The sequence below is a fragment of the Lissotriton helveticus genome, chromosome 1_1, assembly GCF_964261635.1.
Source record: "Lissotriton helveticus chromosome 1_1, aLisHel1.1, whole genome shotgun sequence".
In the NCBI taxonomy this organism is placed as follows: domain Eukaryota; kingdom Metazoa; phylum Chordata; class Amphibia; order Caudata; family Salamandridae; genus Lissotriton; species Lissotriton helveticus.
In genome coordinates, this window is record NC_136057.1 from 684,472,293 (window position 1) to 684,494,414 (window position 22,122).

At 50.1% G+C, this 22,122-nt stretch overlaps 1 protein-coding gene across 3 annotated transcripts in view; it reads left to right on the forward strand.

Annotated features, from left to right (window-relative positions):
• SEPHS1 (selenophosphate synthetase 1) overlaps positions 1-22,122 on the forward strand; it is a 308,347-nt gene that overhangs the window by 123,659 nt on the left and 162,566 nt on the right. For all 3 annotated transcript variants that reach the window (XM_078674220.1, XM_078674218.1, XM_078674219.1), the window contains exon 5: positions 6,850-7,004. In XM_078674220.1, the coding sequence (XP_078530346.1) occupies positions 6,850-7,004 (155 nt within the window). The remainder of the gene's footprint in view (positions 1-6,849; positions 7,005-22,122) is intronic.

Genomic DNA, 22,122 nt, shown 5'->3' on the forward strand with positions numbered 1-22,122 from the left:
TTCCCAGGTTAGGTCATGAATTAGGTTTAAGAAGTGCATGGTATCTCTGAGGTAAGCAGGTAGGGACATTACAAAAGGTCTCAGGAAGTAATCTATATATTTAGATGTTACCTCCAATTGTGACCCCATGGATGACACAATAGGTCTCCCTGGTGGACATAGTGGGTTCTTGTGTAATTTTGGCAGTAGATATAAGACCGGTGTTTTCGGGTGTTTGCATTTCAGTCCTAGATATTCTCCCTTTTCCAAAATTCCCTGTTCATACCAGTTCAATAGCATGCCATCATATGTCACTTGAGAGTCATATAATTCCTCCATAGAAGCTTTACAATAACATTGTGTGTCATCAAGTTGTGATCGACCTTCTCTCAGATATTCAGTCTTGCCCCACACCACAACATTTCCTCCCTTATCCGAATTGCGGATTACAATCGAATCGGATGTTGTGGTGTGGGGCAAGACTGAATATCTGAGAGAAGGTCGATCACAACTTGATGACACACAATGTTATTGTAAAGCTTCTATGGAGGAATTATGACTCTCAAGTGACATATGATGGCATGCTATTGAACTGGTATGAACAGGGAATTTTGGAAAAGGGAGAATATCTAGGACTGAAATGCAAACACCCGAAAACACCGGTCTTATATCTACTGCCAAAATTACACAAGAACCCACTATGTCCACCAGGGAGACCTATTGTGTCATCCATGGGGTCACAATTGGAGGTAACATCTAAATATATAGATTACTTCCTGAGACCTTTTGTAATGTCCCTACCTGCTTACCTCAGAGATACCATGCACTTCTTAAACCTAATTCATGACCTAACCTGGGAATCTGACTATTTAATAATAACTATGGATGTGACCAGTTTATACACATCAATTAAACATGAAACTGGCATCCAGGCAGTCAGACACTTCCTTAGAGCGAGATCAATTACTGCCCAGCCACACAGTGATATGTTAATCAAAATGACACAATTTTGTCTATCTAACAACTTTTTTTATTTAAACGATCAACTGTACAGGCAGATACAGGGCACGGCGATGGGCACCTGCTTCGCCCCCAGCTACGCGAATTTATTCATGGGCTGGTGGGAGGAGCAGGTGTCCAGTAGCCAAGGCGACCAGGGGGAAAGAGTGATACTCTGGATTCGCTTTATAGATGATATCTTTTGTATCTGGAGGGGAGATGAAGTGAGTGCCAGGAGATATATTGCCAGTCTAAATGACAACGAGATGAACATCAAACTAACTTCTCACATAAGCAGTGAGAAGGTCATCTTTCTTGACACCATAGTGGAGGTCAGAAATAACAAACTGTCCACGAGCCTGCACAGAAAAGATACAGCGGGGAACAGCTTGCTGTTTGCGACTAGTGCTCATCCTTACAGTCTCATCCAAAGTATACCTTTTGGAGAGCTGTTAAGAGCCAAACGCAATAGTAGTGATAGCTTCAACTTTGAGAAAGAAAAACAAGTGATGATAGACCGGTTTAAGGAGAGAGGTTACCCTGCAAAAACCATCAATCAAGCAATAGTCAGAGTTGATAGCATGGCAAGAACGGAATTACTTGTACCCAAACAAAGAAATTTGAGTGAGGAGGAGGGGACAGTAAGGTTCATTACCACCTACTCTGGGCAAGCATATCAGGTGAGGAAGATATTGACAAAAAACTGGCCAATTCTAACTACCGATAAATTCTTAAGCAAACACATAACAGAGAACCCCCAGATTACTTTTCGCAAGGGAAGATCACTGAAAGACGAGCTAAGTATAAATATGGTTTCGTCAAAAAAGAAAACCGCAGCCAGGAATAAAGCAGGATTTGAGTGTTGTATGAAGTGCAAGGCTTGTAAAGGAAGTGCGAACTGTAAGAAAATCCAGATGCCCAACAGCTCCAGGCCTTTTTCCATCATGGGTAACTTTGCCTGTAACACCGAGTATTGTGTGTATTGTTTAATTTGTCCCTGTGGGAAATTTTACATCGGAAGCACCAAACACAGGGCAAAAATTAGGATATTAGAACACAAACGGGCAATTAGAAATAACAACGAACTTTACCCGGTTGCCCGACATTACAAGACACACCACAACCAAAATGATAATTTGTTGAAATTTGTGGTACTTGATGCAGTCAAAGAAAATGTAAGGGGAGGTGATAGGCTGCGACAGCTGAGAATTCTCGAGTCTAAATATATCATTGACTTTGAGACCTTACACCCAAATGGTATGAATTGTAGTGAAGAAATGGCAGTCCACCTATGAAAATGCAATAAGGTCCTGATATCTCTCTCTAGTTTTTAAAATGTACATATGTTGAATACATAATTTTAAATGATTACATCTTTTTCATGCAGGAACGTGCAATAAGATCTGGAGGACAAACGTAACATTATTTTGGAGACAAGGAGAGCCACTCATGATCAGCCCACTGGGGCAAGACTTTTTGTAAATTGTGGAGTGAATCAGTTCAGGCATTGCGATTTGGTACACGAGCCCACTGGGGCATGATTTATGCCAGATCAGGCGATAAACTTTTGGACTGTATGATTTGTGGAAACACAACTATTAATAGTGTGTATACTTTGTTATAAATTCCCAAATAGGCGTTATAAAATTCCAAGTGTTAGGAATTATTGATAAATTTATCAGTGTATCAATTAAATTGATTTGCCCACTTGGGCGATATAAAGCAAACGCAATGCAAATATGTATAAACTGTTAAACTGCTGCAAATTTAATTTGTGTATATTTTGGTGGCAAAAACGACATTAAGACACACTCCAAGATGGCGACTATAAGTTAGTCTGTGTAAACCAACACGAAAAGTCCTTTCTTTGTGTTAATGATTTAAGATGTAAATAGAAGCTTGTAACTGATCACATTTACCGTGACCAAGCCTTAAGTGGCGAAACGCGTCGGTAGGGAGCTGCTGACTTCGTGTTAATAAAATCATTGAAGCATCGTGAGTAGTCTGTGCAATTTTCTTCGAATTGGGAGGAAATAGTCGTCTTCATATATATATATATATATATATATATATATATATATATATATATATATCTAGATATATATATATTTCCACATCCAGAAAGATAGCCTGGTGTGCACTAATTTCTGAGGTAAACTGTAAGTTAATGTCATTCTGGTTTAGTTCTTGAATAAAAACATTTGCTTCTGATTCATCCCAAATTAAAAACAAATCATCAATATACCGCCACCAGCATTTGACATGTTGATTCAAGGTGTTCCCAAATTTTCTATGGAGGACCAGCTCCTCCCACCACCCCATATGGAGACGGGCGTAACTGGGGGAGAAACTGGCCCCCATAGCAACACCACGTATTTGTTGGTATAATGTATGCTGGAAAAGAAAAATGTTATTATGTAAACAGAAATCAGTCATATCTAAAATCATTTTACTATGTTGTTTATGTATGTGAGGTCTCTGTCCAAGATAGTATTCTGTTGCCCTCATTCCATCTTTATGGCTGATACTTGTGTATAAAGATGTTATGTTCATCGTAATTAGTAGATAGTCTTTGTGCCACTCAAAATTATCTATTTTAGCCAAAAAGTCACTGATGTCTTTCAGGTATGAGGGCAGTTTCTGGGCAAAGTCCTGCAAAAAATGATCTATATACTGGGAGGCATGTTCTGTTAAACTGTTCATTGCCGAGATGATAGGGCGACCTGGAGGTTTCTCTGGATTTTTATGTAGTTTGGGTATAAAATAAAGTACATTAGGGGGAGGGAACTCAGTACCTACTGACACTTATTCACAGGAGGAACTCATTTGGGACTGATTCGTTTAGGAGGAAGGCGCTGAAGAAGGCTCTCAAGCCGAAATGCATTCGCCATTAACCGGACTCCTGAAATAAACGGTTACCTGTCCTCACTCCCCGCATGGCCTCTCTTCTTTTCTTCGAAAAGTGTGCAAGTCTTGTACAAAGTCCTGCAAAAAATGATCTATATACTGGGAGGCATGTTCTGTTAAACTGTTCATTGCCGAGATGATAGGGCGACCTGGAGGTTTCTCTGGATTTTTATGTAGTTTGGGTATAAAATAAAGTACATGTGTAGTTGGTGTATTGTTCTTTAAAAACAAATATTCCTCTTTACTTAAAAGTCCCACTTCTTTCCAGGCCAGCAATTTTGTATAAAACTTTTCAAATGTAGTTTTTAATACAATCTGATCACAACGACAATAGCGCTCCTTGTCTGTGAGCTGTTTTTGGGCTTCGATTATGTAATCCGATTTACTCCAGATTACCAAATTACCCCCTTTGTCCGCATTGCATATTACAATTTCTTTGTTGCTGGATAATTTGCTCATCAGTTGTTGATATTTGATTTCTTGTTTATTTTTCTTTCTCTTTTCTGATTTGTTTGTTCTATAGTTTAGCTGTTTCAGTTCTTTGATTAGTTGTTCATGATAGACATCTATCCCATCTCTTGGCATTATTGGGACAAAGGTGGACTGAGGTTTGAATTTTGTATTGCCTGCCACATTGCTTATATTGCTTTCATTGATTTCCCTTGTATCCAGTGGTTCTATAGTGGCAAGGGTTTCCAAGTCCTTTAGTAGTGTCCTATCTTGGGTATTGAAGTTGTAGCATGTTGTTGCTTCCACCGATGGTGATAAGCCTATCGGTGTAGCATATTCCCCTTGTTCAGCATTGCCTCGTAGCAGGTGATACTTTTTTAGTTTTAGTTTCCTTATGCCTCTGTAGATATCCATTCTTGTGGCGGCATAGTCAAAGGAGCTCTCTGGTGCAAAAGATAGACCCAGTGATAGTAGTTGTAATTCGGCTGTATTCAAGCTTTCATTTGACAGATTTGTTACTGTGATGGTAGTACTTTCTGACTGTTGCACCATTTCTTGTCCGTTTATTTCCGATTCCACCGTCGCGTTTGATATCGCCTGGTGGTTTCTCCTTTTCCTTGCCCTTCCTTCGCCTTTGTCGGCGTTTGAGGGTATTGTTTTTACTGGTTGTTTTATTATTTGTCGTTTTGGGCATAGGGATTGTTTTTGTTCCCCTCTAAAAAATCCAGTTCTTCAACTAGTGATATTGCAGTTGGAACTCTTCCATCTCTTGTATCTTCCGTTTCACTTTCTATTGCCGAACTTAGATCTGAGGCTGGTGATTCACCTGGTTTGTTTCTTTGATTGCCCTTATTTGCGTTTTTGGACACTCCACTGAATTTGGAAATCTTCATACTCTTATATTTTTTAGCGAAAGTAAAGATTCGGCCACATTCATAATCTGCCCTATCTCGGTGGTATTTGTAGGTCTTCCGTTCTCTTATTTTATCCTCCTCTTTTTTTAGGCGGGATATCATTTCTTTCCTTAATTTGCTTTCCTCTTCACACTTTCCCATTGCCTTGATGTCCTCATTTAATTAATCAATCTGTGTCTGCAATTTTTGTCGGTCTGTTTCCGCATATTTCACCAACATTGTCATTATTTTCTGGATGACTCCAAATTTGTTTCTGCCCATTCTTTTAACATGATGGGGTCGGGCGTCTCAAAGCTTGGCGCAATTAATATGCGCATCCCCCTCGGTACACGATTTACATCTAAATAGCGTTGAAGGGACCTGCCCTCCCACCATTTACTTTGCTCGTTCTTACTTAATTTCTCCAAGGTGCGAAATTTATCCCTGAGCGTGCTATTTTTTGCTCCGCTTGGTGCATTCTGGGCTTTGTAGTTTGTTGGCGGTGATGTCATGTCATCAAACATCTCTAACGCAGCTGCCTCGCGATCTCTTAACGTGTCAGCAGACATGGTTGCAACTTCAATATAAGGGTGTATTCTGCTTAGCTGTTACCGGAACCAGAGTGTGTTTTTTATGCTTTACACAGGTCGCGCAACTAAGCTTTAGCACTCCTTTCACCCAATCTTAGACGCAGCGCATACAATCCTACCTTCAGCTCCCGACAGCTTCCCCAGGTCCTCTGACTCAGGTTCTGTTGTCCCACTTACTCTGTAAGATTCCTGCACTTCTTGCGCTATTGGGGGCTCTTTGCATCAGTAATCCTCCTGAATTTAAGCAGCGTTTGTTGTCCGTTTCCAGAAGATTTCTTCTTTGTTGCGAAGGTCCGCTCTTAATCTTGAAAGGGGGTCCGTGTAAAACCGGAGAAGAAAAAAAACGGTTTCAATGTCCCAAAAACTCCACTGCCAGCTGGCCTCTTGCAAATTCCTTTCCCAAAAGAACATGGAGCACAGACCCAATTCAGTGCATAGTATAATCTTTTATTTAGTTGCTTTCCTGTCGGCCATTACGCGTTTCGGCACCGGAGTGCCTTGATCACATGACACGTGAGTCAGTCACCTGACTACTTTTGTACCAACTTTTTTTCTCTTTTTAGTAGCAGTGTTAAAGTGACAGTGCATATTTCTTTGTGTTTACTACATTGGGCATTAGTGTACATTTCAATCACATATTCATCATAGCTGCCTATTCTGTATTGTTTGACAATTAATTTTTATTGCTCATTATATATATAAAATCTCAAATGGCACAATAGAAATTCCATAATAATCCATGAAGTTTAAGTAACCAAATACATAAGAAAGTGAACAATAATAAAAAACGAATTCCTTAAACATGTCATGCAGCTAATGTTGTGATAATACAGTGGAGTAGTTTGCTACCTGTCCTCAAATCACTTCAGCTCCTTGACAGGGGTAATGATCTCCATATAAATACTGATACTATGCTATATTGTAGTCTGCAAACGTTATATCACCAGGGTGCATTCTACTATATTTCCTATCAATTTAATTGAAATGTAGATATGACATTACCATTTTTTTATTACATCTTTCTTCTGTAGGAGCGGGACAAGGTAATGCCACTTATTATCCAGGGATTTAAAGATGCAGCAGAAGAGGCTGGAACATCTGTTACGGGTGGGCAGACCGTATTAAATCCTTGGATTGTTCTTGGAGGAGTTGCAACAACAGTTTGCCAGCCTAATGAGTTCATCATGTAAGTCTCAAGCAAAATTCTTTGCCGTCATGTAGAAACAAATTGACTAATATAAATTAGTCTAAGGTGAGGCGCTTTGTGACTATACATTCATTTACATTTTGAAGGATAATTTTTAGAAGGAATAACTTTACGAAAAATGGGGAGGCAATGTTATTCAAAATACTCTATAATATATAGAGTATGACATTTAAGCTTTCTGATATACCTGCGTATACTGAGAAAAGAGTCTTAAATTTTGTTGCTTAAAGAAAGGATATCTGCTGTAGTCCGTTTTATGCTTATTATGTAGCATTTGTTTATTTCTTTGTCCTATGAAATCCCTTGCTGATCACAATTAACTGTGTGTGTTTGTCACTACGTGACTTTGTAACTGTGTGACATGCCTTTTGTTACAGAAATTTCTGCCTGTATCTGACCCTTTGTAAGGCATTTTCACCATGTATTCATAGAGCGTACATCACAGACACAGAGTTTATAAAAGGCAGTATTGGCAAGGTTTGCAGTGTTTCTCTAGAGTGGAGCGTGTCTCTTCGTCCTCAAGTAGCAGGTACAAAGTGTGGATTGAAGCCTGCTCCTCTACCACTCTAGAAAACCTGTTGACAGATGCTGAAGAAGTAATCTTTTTCTCTGAACACTCAACTACAAAGCACTCTGTCTGTTCCAGATTCACTTGGAGAGGGGCTGAATTTCATACCAGGTAGTACAAAACTCTATACAAAAATCGTCATTCAATTTTTTTTAGCAAATCTTCATATCCATCACTATTAGGAAAAAAATCATCTGTATTAGCACAACAGTGTCAACTTGAGAATCATTTAAATTATTCACAGCCCAATGCTGTAATCCACAAATGACATTTCAGATTGTTAATGTCTTTATCTAGCCAACAACACGGCTAGGGAGCAGAGTGGTGCCAAACAATTTATTTCATTAAATTCTTGTTTCCAGTATTCATTGATCGTGTTGCTATTCACTAACAGATGTACAGTAACCCCAATAAAAAAAGTATTTTCAGGGTAAAAACGTATCTTGTATGAATCTACTGATATGCTGCCTTGGTGTCATGATATAAAAAATGGTATTGCTGCTTAATCATACCCCTCTGAGAAGCAGCTGCCAATGCCTTACTAATGGAGAATGTTGACCTACTGAAATCATTCAGCAGTAACCACGTAAAGCATTCTCACAATTGCAGGTTGTAGGACTCTGGCACTCTATATGGTATACTACTAAGTGGTTATATCGTGCACAGAGTCCAGAGATTTCCCCAGAAGTGAACCAGGCTCAATATAAACCCAAAGTGCTCTATTTGTGGTAGTGTGGGCGAGCGGCCTTAGGCCTAACACAGAGTAGTGTAAGACATTTATCTGAAAGAGACACGTTAGTGATAGATTCCTTACCTTAGAATATCCACAGGCGTCAGATTGGATCCGTAAAGTTTTGCTCAGCAGTACTCCTGCGTCAGTAGGTGGCGTTGTGTGGCTCAGTCCGTCGCTGGCGTCGCATGCGTCGAGATGATGTCACCGAGACTACTTAGGCGCCACCTATGCGCGCTGACGTCAGTTCTTTCTTTTTCCGTGCTGAAAGCGCAGATTCGGATTGAGCACGTACCTCAGTAATTTTTTGACTACTTTTTTGAGACTTTGTGTCTCCTTTTCTTGTCTCCTGGTGCACGTAGGGATCCCCGGATTTAAGTCTTGTGAGTCGTGCCGCCGTAACTGTCGGTGGCAGACCCCCACGATGTGTGCCTCTACTGCCTGGAGACTGATCACCACTCCCGGGATTGTCGAGCCATGGCCCCGAAGGCCTTGCGGGAGCAGCGACGGAAGTTGCTGGAGGCCCGGCACTCCTCTAACCACCGTTCCGGGTCTAGGGGCCGTTCACGGGACCGCTCGCGGGACTGGAGCTGTCGCTTCTCGGGCTCCAAGTCTTCGCCTTCAGATTCCGGTAAGTGATGCCATAAAAAGAAGTCGAAGAAGCGGGTTCACACTCTAGCGTCCCCCTGTCGCTCCCCGGAAGCGGACGAGAGGGACAGGGGCTCCGCCCCTGCGGTTGCTCTGGAGCCGGGGAGTCCCGTGGCCTACCCGCTATACCCGGGTCCGTCGGCGACTCCTAAACAGATGAAGGAGTTTCTTGCTGCCATGGACCGCCTTTTCAGGCCCCGGGCTCCCGCCGGCGCGCCTTTGGGCCCCGCGGTCCCATGTCCAAATCCTATTGGCCCGGCAGCTCCGCCACTGGGGCCACAGGATTCTGCGCCTCCGGCCCCGGTGCCACTAGGTGCACCGGCTCCGGCGTCGCCCTTGGCTCTGCCATAGGCGCCGCCCTTGGCTCCACCACAGGCGCCGCACTGGGTGCCGTTTCTCCCACACCTGCCCCGGTTCCCGGACCATTTCATTCCGGCCTGGGATGCGAATTGGGACACGGCTCGGCCACCGGCCGGCGCCATTTACGGTGCCGGTTCCGACGCCGCTTGTCCCCCCTTTGGCTCCGGCCCTGCCACCGCGACCGGCTCCATCTACACCGAAGCTGGACGAGGACTGGGATGGCTCCGAGAACCCCCTTGCCCGGCAGTGTGACTCTGAGCAGGATTTGGTGGATGACCTCGAAGATGCGGGCAAACTTGATGTGTCTTCTGACCCGGGGTTTGCCTCTCCTCCACCTACTATGGAGGAGGATGCTTCCTACACTGTGGTGCTGCGTCGTGCTGCGGAGGCTCTCAATTTCGACCTCCCTACGGTGGCCCTTAAAACCAACCTCCTTACGGAGGTGCTCCAGTAGCGTCTACGTCGTCGGATCCGCTGCTTCCTTTCAAAGAGGCCCTCCGCGAAGTCCTCCTGGGTATTTGGTTGCGTCACGCCACGTGGGCGCCGGTGGATAAAAACGTCGCTAGGCGTCATCACCCGGCGCCTGGTGATTCTGCCTTCTTGACCACTCATTCCATGCCTGAGAGCCTGGTCATTCAGGCCTCGACGTCGCAGAGTGCCTTTCCCACGGCTTGGCCGGATAGGGACTCTAAAAGGCTAGATCAATTTGGCAAGAGGTTGTTTTCTTCAGCTAGCTTGGGGTTGCGATCGGTTAACACCTCCTGCTTCTTGGGCCGTTACTCCCACGCAGTGTGGGATTCGGTAGCTCAGGTCTTGCCTCAGTGTTCTGAGGAGGTCCAGGCTGTCCTTTCCCAAGCAATTGCGGAGGGTAAGGATGCGACGAAGTTTGCCATCAGGTGTGGTTTAGACACCCCGCATTCGCTGGGCAGAGCAATTTCTACGACTGGCGTTGCGGCGCCACCCCTGGTTGCGTCCCACTGGGCTCTCGCCCGATGTCCAGAGCTCGCTCATGGACATGCCCTTTGATGGCTCCCGCCTCTTTGGCAAGAAGGCAGAAAATGCCCTGGAGCACTTTAAAGACTCTCGTGCCACCGCCAAGTCTTTGGGTCATTCCACAAAGAACCCTGCCACGCCTGGGTTTCGTTCCTTCCGTGGTCAAGGCAGGGGCAACCAGGCACGCTCTTCCAGCAAACCTGTGCCGAACCAGCCTCAGCGCGGCCACAGCTGTGGATTCGGCAGGAGCAAGTCTGGGAACCAGTGCGCGGGTCAGTCCACTTCCACACCTGCTGCTTCTGCCTCTGAGCCTTCCTAAGTCGAGCTTCAGGGAGCACCCCATGCCGGTAGGTGGTAGGATCCGTCACCACCTCCACCACCGGCTCGAAATTACATCAGACAAGTGGGTGCTGCAGATAATCAGCCAAGGTTACGCACTCCCCTTTCTGTCCTCCCCTCCGGCCGTGCCACCTTGGTACCACCAAATTCCGGGGGATCATTTGGCTCTTCTCCACCAGGAAGTCTCGACCCTTCTGGCCAAGAGGGCCATTGAGCGCGTTCCCGGTCAGGATGTGGGAGTGGTTGTTATTCCCACTACTTTCTGGTCCCCAAGAAGGATAAGGGGGGCCTGCACCCCATCTTTGACCTCCGGGACTTCAATCGCTTCTTCCGGAAGGAGAAGTTCAAAATGCTGACTCTGGCTCACGTCCTGGCTGTCCTGGAGACTGGATGGTAGCGTTGTACTTGCAGGACGCTTATTTTCACATCCCGTCCTGTCGGCCCACCGGCGCTACCTGCGGTTCATGGTAGGCCAGGAGCATTTTCAGTTTGCTGTGCTCCCTTTCAGCCCTTACTAGTGCTCCTCGGGTGCTCACAAAGGTGTTGGCGGTGGTCACAGCTCATCGGCGCAGGTTGGGGGGTGTCAGTCTTCCCCTACCTCGACGACTGGTTGTTGAAGGCGGGCTCACCCCAGGCAGGGGTCACCCACCTCCAGACTATAGTCTGGAGTGCAGTTGCTGGGGTTCTCCATCAATGTGCCGAAGTCGCACCTGAGTCCCTCTCAGAAGCTCCCCTTCATCGGAGCGGTTCTGGATTCGACACTGTTTCTGGTTTATCCTCCCGAGCAGTGAGTCTGGGATATTCAGGCTATGATTCCGCTCTTTCAGCCTCCAGCCCGGGTTTCAGTCAGGATGACCCTCTGGCTTATGGGCCTGATGGCCTCCTGCATCCTGCTGGTGACACATGCCAGATGGCAAAAGCAGGCTCTGCAGTGGGACCTGAAGTTCCAGTGGGCACAGCATCAGGACAACCTGTCTGATCAGGTCCAGTCCTCGGAGGGCGCTGCACGACAGTTGCAGTGGTGGCTCATGAATTGCGATTGGGTCAGTGGCAGATCCTTCTCCCTTCCCCAACCTGAGCACATAGTGGTGACAGATGGGTCCCTCCTGGGATGCAGAGGCCACATGGGAGAGGTGGAGATCAGAGGCCTCTGGTCTCCGGCGGAGTCCAGGCTCCATATCAACCTTCTGGAGCTGCTGGCGATCCGGCTTGCACTGAAGGCATTCCTTTCCCTGTCCGAGGAAGTGTAGTGCAGGTGTTCACGGACAACACCACCGCCATGTGGTATTGCAACAAACAGGGTGAGATGGAGTCAGGAGGCTCTGTGCCTCTGCACATGGCTGGAACATAAAGGCATTACCTTGGTGGTTCAACACCTGGCAGGTTCTCTCAACGCCAGGGCGGACCAACTCAGTCGCCGGTGCATGGTAGATCACGAATGGCGTCTGAACTCGGACGTGGCGCAAGGTCTCTTTCTGCAGTGGGGAGAGCCTTGGTTAGATTTATTCGCCACCGAAGAGAACGCGCAATGTAATCAGTTCTGCGCATTGGAATTTCCAAGGTGGCGCTTGCTCGGAGACGCTTTTCGTCGTGAGTGGAGCTGCGGTCTATTGTACGCCTTTCCGCCTATACCACTTCTGCTCGTAGTGCTGAAGAAGATCAGGCGTGACCGGGTACAAGTAATTCTTGTGGCTCCGGACTGGGCCCGAAGAGTATGGTATCCCAAGCTACTCAGTTTGAGCGTCGATCCCCCGATCCGTCTGCCTCTTCGGGAGGATCTTCTGTTGCAGCAGCAGGGGACGGTCCTCCACCCAAACCTGTCCATCCTCCACCTCCATGCATGGAGATTGAGCGGTGACAGTTGACACCTTTCGATCTTCCTCCCGAAGTCTGTGATGTCATTCTGGCAGCCAGGCGTCCCTCCACCAAAACGGTATACGCCCGCAGGTGGAACAGATTTGTGGCATGGTGCACAGCAAAGGCTGTGGATCCCCTTTCTGCCCCTCTTTCTGAGGTTCTTTTGTTCCTTCTCTCCTTGGCCCAGCAGGGCTCTGTTCTGGGCACTATCAAGGGTTATCTTTCGGCCATCTCCGCCTTTCTACGGCTTCCAGATCAGCCTTCTCTTTTTTAAGTCCCAAGTTGTTAATCTTTTCCTTGAAGGCATTACGCATGCATTCCCACCTGTGCACTTCATAATGCCACAGTGGGATTTGAATCTTGTCTTGACTTTTCTGATGTGTGCTCCTTTTGAGCCCCTTCATAACTGTTGTTTACGTCTTCTCACCTTGAAAATGGCTTTCCTGGTAGCTATCACCTCTGCCAGAAGAGTGAGTGAGCCCCAGGCTCTTTCTTCCAGACCTCCTTTCCTTTCTGTTCATCCGGACAAGGTGGTTTAAGTACCCGTCCTTCTTTCTTGCCAAAGGTTGTCACGCCCTTTCACATCGGGCAGGCCATCACTTTGCCCACCTTCTTTCCGCCTCTGCATCCTTCCAGGGAAGAGGAGTGGCTCCACCATCTGGACCCTAAACGTGCGGTAGCATTCTATCTGCAGGGAGTGGATGATCAGTTTTTTGTTGGCTATGTGGGTGCCAAAAAAGGTCGGGCTGTGCACAAGCGGACCATCTCCCAGTGGGTTGTTCTGTGCATCAAAGCGTGTTAATCCTTGGCCAAGAAGGAGCTTCCTGTAGGGCTGCTTGCCCATTCCACCAGGGCAACTGCAGCCACTACTGCCTTGGGACGCGGTGTTCCCTTGAAGGACATTTGTCAGGCAGCTACGTGGGCCTCGCTGTACACGTTTACCAAGCACTACTGCCTTGACATTCAAGTCCGGAGGGACGGCTTCTTTGGCCCTTCCGTGCTCAGTGATTTATTTTTAATTTTTATTTTAAACTGATTTTATTGTCAGGCTGCACATACGATGCAGGGCCCTGTACTCCAGGGACCTCTGCAGGTGAAAAACATTACAGCATCTAAAAGGCAATCGACTTTTTACTTTGCAAGCAATACTTAAACCCTCCCCCTCCCTCTCCCCACAACCCCAGCCCCCCCAACTCCCTCCCCCCAGAGTCGCACAAAATCCACCAGGTTCTACCCACACACAACAGTGAGTACACAGGAAACACATAATAGCTGTATATGCACACCCATCTCCCAAACCCCTATGCCCCTCTCCCCAGTACCACCCGCACACATCATCCTTCCCCAGGAAGATCCACCTGCTCCACAGGGGGTTCAAGCCACAGACCCCTATAGTCTGCCCAGCGCTTCCAGATTTTATAATGTTTTCACGGGCACCCCCTGGCCACGAAGATAGACTTCTCCAACCCCATACAAAAATCAAACCCCTTCTTCCAGACGGCCACCGACGGGGCCTGTGAATCTTTTTACCCTTTAGCAATGTTTCTTTTGGCCAATGTAAGGGCAAGGAACATCAGGTGCCTTTTGTAGAGGTTGCTCCCCACCCCTTCCATAACATGCAGCAGGGCAAACTGTGGCGTACGGGGGAGCACCCATCCCAATACTTCAGATAAGCAGGCCAGGACCCCCCTCCAGAACCGAGCCAGGGATCCACAACTCCAAACTGTATGTAAAAACGTCCCGTCCTCCCTGTTACAGCGGAGGCAGTCCGGTGAGGCAATCAGTCCTGCCCGCCAAAGCCGAACCCTGGTAAAGTATACTCATTGTAAGTATTTAAATTGGATGAGATGGCGACGCATTGCTATGGCTGCACCCCTGGGGGCGGCCAGAGCTTCTCTCCAGTCCCCCTCCTCCAGCTCACCAACATCCTCCTCCCATAGCTCCCGGAGCTTCTGCAGTGTAGGGGAACAGTGTGTGACCAATGACTGGTAAATGCGGGATATTTTCTTTGTCTCCAAGTCCCCCATGAATACTCTCGCTCCCAACGGGCTAAACTCAGGCAGGGACTCTAAGCCCTCCAGGCTGGGGGACAGTGCATGCCAAAACTGGAGGTATTGAAAGGACTTGGAACGAGGCATATCAAATTCCTCACGAAGTTCCTGGAAGGACTTAAGAGTCGTACCCCTCAGTACATCGCCCAGGGTCAAGATGCCTATGTTGTCCCATCCCCTAAAGCCCTGCAACGTCGCAAGGCTGGGTAACCGCCCATTGTTCCACAAGGGGGTTTCTCCAGTCAGGGTATTCCACCATCCCATCCGGCGCAAAGCCTGCCGCCAGATGCGAAACACCAGCTGAGTGGCCGCTGGTAACGCACTCCGTACCGACGCCGTGTAGAGAATGGTGTGTAGTGTATGGTATCCCATAAGATAGCGTTCCATGGTGTATGCCGGATCCCCCCTGTCACCATACCACCACTCGTTCAGGACCAGAAGGTGGGAGGCCTAGTAGTAGGAAAGGATGTCCGCCGTCGCTAACCCTCCACAATAAGTGGAGAGGAAGCATGTGCTTAATGCCACACGCACCGATACACCCCCCCACAAAAATTGCCCTAGGACGGAGTTCACCTGCTGGAACCATCCGGGTGTTATTGGATACGGGTGATTTTGCAGGTGATATCACAGACGGAGGAGTGCCACCACGCGCCATACGTGACCAGGTTTTGAGATCTGCCCGAACCCGCTCCCACACCGGCGCCAGGTTCCGCTCCCATGATACGGCCGGGACCTCCGTCAGAAAACACCCCAGATACTTGAGACCCCCACTGCTACCTGAAGAGAGGTTGCCCAATCACCCACCCGTGTCTGCTCCCCCAGCACCCATAACGTGGACTTGGGAGGGTTCATGTAGAGCCCCGATGACTCGCCAAAGATCTGCATTATCCTTAGGAGACGTGGCCCGACCTATTGAGATCCGTAAGAAAAGGACATCGTCTGCATACAATGCAATCCTATTGGACGGACCCTGCGCCCACTCAAACCCGCTCAACTGCGCATCTATGCGTACCCACGCCGCCAGCGACTCCATAGCCAAGGCAAATCGAGAGGGGGCATCCCTGCCGGGTGCCGTGCCGAATGGGAAAGGTGGATGAAATCGCTCCCGCCACTCGAACCGAAGCTGTCAAATCAGTGTAGAGAAGACGCAGATAGGACAAGAAGGGAGGCCCAAGGTTGAGCCACGGCAGTAGCGCGAACAGATAGACCCAGCTCAGCGAGTCAAACGCCCTGTCTATGTCAGCGAGAAGAAGCGCAGCCCTTTCCCTGTGCATCGGACCGCCTCCACCGCCACATGCGCCCGTCGAATATTGTGTCTAGTCGCCTTTTGGGGCATAAAGCCGGCCTGATCCAGGTGTACAAGCGTTGCAATATGACGGAGGAGCCGGTTGGCCAACGCCTTGGCCAAGACTTTGGCTTCAACATTCAAGAGTGAAATCTGGCGATAGGAGGCATGATTTTCCGGTGGTCAGCCCGGCTTGTGAAATACTACTACCTCTGCATGTCTCTAGTCCGGGGGGAGTATGCCCTGATCCCTGGCCACCTCCAGCGCCGCCCGATAATGAGAGGCTAGCTGTAGATGATATTTCTTGAAGAACTCACAGGGGAATCCATTCGGACCGGGGGCTTTCCCCGAGTTGAGCTCGCCCGGGGCTGTGCCCAATTCCTCATCTGTCAGGGGAAGCTCCAATCGATCCCGCACCTCGTCTGACACAGCCTTAGGGGGGCAAGTCAACTATAAACTTGTCCGCCATATATTCCGGTAGGCACTCCTTTGGGGCATATAAGTCTGCCTAGTACGCAGCGAAGCTCTCCGCCAACTCCCCCGGATCCGTAAGTGGGGACCCGTTCCATCGAGTATCCCCGGTAAAGTCTGCGCATGGAAGGCCCCTTGACCGAGCCAATGCAGCATTTTGCCAGACTTATCCCCCCACTGACATATTCTGCTGTGCGTTGTAAGCCACATTTGTCGTGCCTCATCCAGTAGGAGGGCCGCGTATGACTGTTGCGCCAGGAGGAGCTGACCCACCCCCCCCGACTCCGGCGCTCCAGCTCCTCAATCTCCGCCTCAGCGCGCACTAGTTCCGCCCGACGCTGCTTTCGAGCTGCCACACACCAAGCGATATCTACCCCCCGTAGCATGGGCTTCAGTGCCTCCCATAGCGTCGGCACTAGAGACGGAGCCCACATTCTTGACCAAATAATCAGCTATTGCCTCACTCATATGCCTCCCATAGTCTTCCTGTTGCAAGTGCCACACTGAAAGACGCCAATGAAATGCTGTCTTCCCCTTCCAATCTGAAGAGCAATGGAAATAGGCGAATGATCCGAGAGGCCGCGCGGGAGGATCGCCGCTGACTCCACTCTTCCCGCCACTTCCCTAGGGACAAAAATATAATCCAACCTAGAAAAGGATTTGCGGACGGCAGAGAGAAATGTGTACTCCTGTTTATCCCTGTGTAGGTGCCACCATGTGTCCACCCAATCCAACCCCACCACCATGTCCCTCAGTCTTGTGTAATGGCCTGCATTCGGGCCTCCCCCTGGCCTGTACATATCCTTGGTAAGGTCTAGAACATCATTCCAGTCTTCCCCCCACTGCCAACAGTGCGTCCAGGATGTCCGCCCAGATCACAAACAGTTTCTCGACCAGCGACCACTGCATGGGGGGGCGGAGCGTAGACGCAGCCCAGTACTAGAGGGTCCTCCCCAACCATGCCCCTAATGAACAGATTTCACCCCTGTGTGTCGGCCCATTGTTTTGAATGGATGTAGGGAATTCTACGATGCACTAGTATGGCCACTCCCCTGGAGCCCCTCGCAAATCCCGCATTGAAGACCTGTTGAAAGCCATAGCGTTGCAAGCACAGGGCCTTAGTACCTAGTAGGTGGGTTTCTTGTAGCAAAAGTATGTCGGCCCCAGCTCTCTTCACCTTGCGCAACACCGCTCCCCTCTTGATTTTATCTAACACTCCTCGCACATTCCAGCTGAGGATCCGAAGGGTACCGTGGGACCCTGAGACCTTATCTGCATGGGTCACCATCAAGAAACGGCCAGGGTCACCGCACGAGCATCAGGCCATGCGGGCGTGCACAGAACAAATGTAGGGAACCCCTCGTGGTAGTACGACACTCCTGCCCAACCAGAACAACCCCCCCCCCCAAACAACTGACCCGCCACCCCCCCCCCCCACCCCATACCTCAAAACCGTTGAAGTACCTGTCGCGGCAAGGTTGGCTCCCTACCCCCAACACGGGGCCCAAAGTCACCCATGCCAATGGATCCCCACTCTACAGCCCATAACTCCCAGGCCCACCACCACAAGTACCAGACTGAAGGGAAATCAGCCCATAGTATAACTCCCTCCATCCAGAGATAGCAGACATAGAGATCGGCCCCCTATGAGGAACAACCAGACATCATTTAACAGTAGGAAACAAGAGTCAAAGGTCTGCTATTTGTTGCCCAGTATCCGGGGCCCCACGGACAGAGGCCTCACCGGATACAGAGCGCTGCCGGGATCGCCAGTTTCCCCGCTGGTGTGATCCCCTGGAGGATTTCGACTGTGCCTCGCCCACCGAGGAGTTTGAGTCCAGCCCCGGCGGCGTGTGCGCCCTCACCTTTACTGTCTGATCAGTCCACTTGAAGTCTTCCTCCGGAGTATCAAAGAAGTGGGTGCGTGATTGGAACACCACTCGCAGGCGGGCCGGGAACAGCAAGGCATAAGGAAGCTTGAGATCCCTGAGACGGGCTTTAGCGGCCATGAACGACTGGCACTGCTGCTGCACTAGGCGTGTGTAGTCCGGGAAAATCAAGATGCTCTGGTTCTCATACAGCAAGGGTTCCTTGACTCTGGTCTGTTTCAGTATGGCATCGCGGTCATAGTAATTCAAAAGTTTTGCGATCACAGGCCGCGGACGGGCCCCAACCGGAGGTGTCTGAATAAGAGCTCTGTGGGCCCGCTCTAGCACGAAACACCAGGACATAGCGTCAGGGGGGAGCCAGCTTTCCAGCCACTGGGTCAAGAAGCTCTCCATATTGCCTTTCTCGCAGCCCTTCGGAAAGCCGACAAAGCGCAGATTGTTCCGCCGTGCCCGCCCCCCCCCGCATCCTCAGCCCGCAGCACCAGGCCCTTCTGGGTACTGGCCATACTGGCCACCTGACGCTTCAGGGCCGCGACGTCGTCCTCCGCCCCAGAGATCCGCGTCTCAGCCTCCGTAATGCGGGTCACGGCGTTCCGTAGGTCTTGAGGCAGTAGCATGACATCCGAGCCCACTGCGCCAATCTTGGTGTCCAACATGCCCCTGGACTGAGTGATCGCCGCCATCAATGCCGCACTATCCGGTCTGGGCTCCTGCTGCCCCCCCGCTGCTGCAGCCCCGCCGCCAGGACAAGTAAATTTATCAATGGGCCCATGTTTTGTGGCTCCACTATTGCCCTTGTCCCTCGTCCTGTCCACCTGCAGCAGGCCCCGCACTGACGCGACTCAAGTCCGGTATGCTGTCCCACCAGATCTCACCAGTGCAACGCTGACCGCTCTCCACTGGAAGGCACCCTCGATCAAGGGCCTGCAATCCACCTGTTGTCTGCCAGCTCTTCCGATATCCCTGCCAGGCACACCTCACTCGCCTGACACTCTGCTAGGATGACACCGGCGCCGGAATGGGGCCACGGGACACCGCACGAGCCCCACCGCCCCCTCCTCACCTGCGTGGCCCGACCCCGTCGCTCCAGGGCTTTCTCTAGGCCAACGCCACCCACAGGGCCGCCTCGCGGCCACCACTAGGCCCCGGTCACTGTCCCGAAGCCACCTGACTCCGTGGGCACCTCACCGGCCCAGCCAACCAGAGAGGTCGCTATCTCCAATGCAGCCAGATCCACCGGGCTCCGCAACTCAACCTCCAAAGCCCATCGCAGCGGGCGGCGCCAGGCCCAGCAAGTAGGAGTCGTGCAGTCTTCCCCACGTGGCGCGACCCCGCCGCCGATCTGCGGGGAGGTAACAGCGCCAGAGGAGGGGGCCTTTCTCTCCGGAGCCGCTGACTGTCCAAATCCCCTGCAGCCACATCCCGGGAGGATGTTTCGGCTATCCAAGCCCGCAGCCCCTGGTCCCGATCTCCGCCTTAGTCGTCTTATCTCCCCCAGGCCGCGTGATTAGGCCCTGTGCCTGCCCTGGGCCTCTTTCCTCCGGCCATGCCACAGGACCCCCAAGGGGCCCGATATGCCCCGGACCTCTGGTCTTCAAGTCCACCGCCTCGGGTACTCACAGGGCGAACACTGGTCCCGGAGGCGTCAGCCCTCCACTTTCATGGGGTGCACCAAAATCCACTCTCCAGCTCCCCTGCTCCGCACTAGGCCTCACCTCGCAGGGGACTCAACTCCGACACTCTGTCTCGCCAGCCAGCCAAGTGTCTGATGGGTCGTCGTATCCGGCAGCAAGTGTCCCGCCGTCCCCCCCGAAGGACTGCAGGGACGCAGAGAGAAATCCGGAGAAGCCTCGGTGCAGAGAAATACGCCGGTCGGCTGAGCCTGCTACTACGGGCCCCCGTCGCCCCTCCTGCCGTCCGATCTCTCCCGGGCAGAGGGACCCACCACTGTGTCTGCCTCGGGTCGCTCCACTCCGGTAGTATCGCTGGAGACCCCCGGAAGCCGATATGCCCCCCGACCTCCTTCCGCTGGGCCCGCTACAACGGGGACCTACAGAGCGGAGGGTCAGTCTCCGATCTGCCTGCCCAGTGCGACCACCGGAATCGCCAAACTCAATGCCCCGGCTCCACTGCTCACTGCCAGGCCGCACCACGCGGGGGAACCTCAGCACCGCCCCTGAACCTTCCAGGCATCAAAAAACACCGGCGGAACGGTGCGGCAGGCTACTGGTACATCAATGTCACCCCCGGGGCTGCAGATGTATAGAGGGAGTCAGGATAATTGCAGGATGATTATCGGGCTGGACGGAGCACAGCTAAAACACGTCCGCCATGCTGGCTCGTCTAGCCACGGCCCCCCGCTCAGTGACTTTTTGGTGTAACACAGACCTACCACCTGAGTTGGTATTGCTGGGGTATCTATTCTAAGGTAAGGAATCTATCACTAACGTGTCTCTTTCAGATGCACAAGTTACTACTTGTGCAACGATATATCTGTAAGAGACATTAGTTAGTGATAGATTCCTTACCGCCCCACCCATCCTCCTTATTCTGCTGACTGATTACGAGGGTTAAGGTCATCCATTTCAGGGCCCTAGTTTTATGCACCAATGGTCAGTTTCTTGCATGGCTCTGCGTTTCGGCTCGGAAATCCGTGTACAGAACTGACGTCCGCGCGCATGGGTGGCGCCTAAGTAGTCTCTGTGATGTCATCTTGGCGCATACGACGCCACCTACTGACGTTCCGGATCCAGTCTGATGCCTGGAATATTCTAAGGTAAGGAATCTATCAGTAACTAATGTCTCTTACAGATATATTTTTACACATGTAGTAACTTGTGAGTTACGCACACAGTAATTAATAAATGACACACAACTCAAAAAGGAGATGCACACCAGTTTTAGAAAAAACGGCTTCTTTCAAGATGTCTTTTAAGACCAAGATGTTTGCAAACAGGTAAGTACCTTTTTTAGGAAAAATACAAAATACTTTAAAAAGTGGATACATAGTGCAATTGTAAAGCTTTGCAATGGTGACCTGTGTAGAAAAACCAGAATGCGTTTTTTCAGGTAAGTACACGCTTACAGTTATAGGCTTCGGATTTCAGGTCACCACCAGCCAAGGTTCAGATTGGCACCAAAACTGCACCACCAGCGGCACAGGTGCAGCCGGGTGCAGAGGTCAGATTCAGGGTTGAACAAGTGTGGGGCATAAGGCAGCACCAAACTATCACTCTTAGTAGCACAGGGGCGGCCTTGTGCAGAGTTCCAACACAGTGTTGAGCACCCAATGCAATTCAATGGTGGAGATTGAGGTTGAAGAAAGACTGTAGGCTCAGGCCAGAAGGCCGAACGAAGAAAACCCACAGCTGCCCAGGTAAGCAGTAATGCAAGAGAACATAAGGACACCATCAGCCAGGATTCCCAAGGCCCAGGGGCTTCAGGTGCAGGAGTGGCCTTAGGCATCGGAAAACAACTTACCGAGCAGGTCGTGTCATGGTGAGTTTTTCAGGTTGAGGCTGTTGGCGTTGAGATAGAGCCCGGCAGGGGTCAGCCCACGGTGGACTCCTGCTCAAAAGCACTGGGGAACCTTCACAGGACAGGTGGGCTACTTGGACTCGCGCCACAAGCTTCTGGTGCAGATCTCTCGAGTACAGAGCCAACAAGTCTTGGCAACGGCAAGCTGATACTGTGCACAGGGGTCCAGTCCCAGCAGCCCCGACAAGGGATATTGTCCTCCAAATTGCAGGAAAGATGGTCAGGCCACTAGGGAGCAACAAAACCCCCACCTTTGTTGCTGAGCCTCGGGATGTCCATGGGACATCAGGAGCAGCAGACTGGTCAACTTCGTTGCTGTGCCTGCAAATGAAGGGGAGTGACTCTTTCACTCCAAGGGAGATGTCTTTG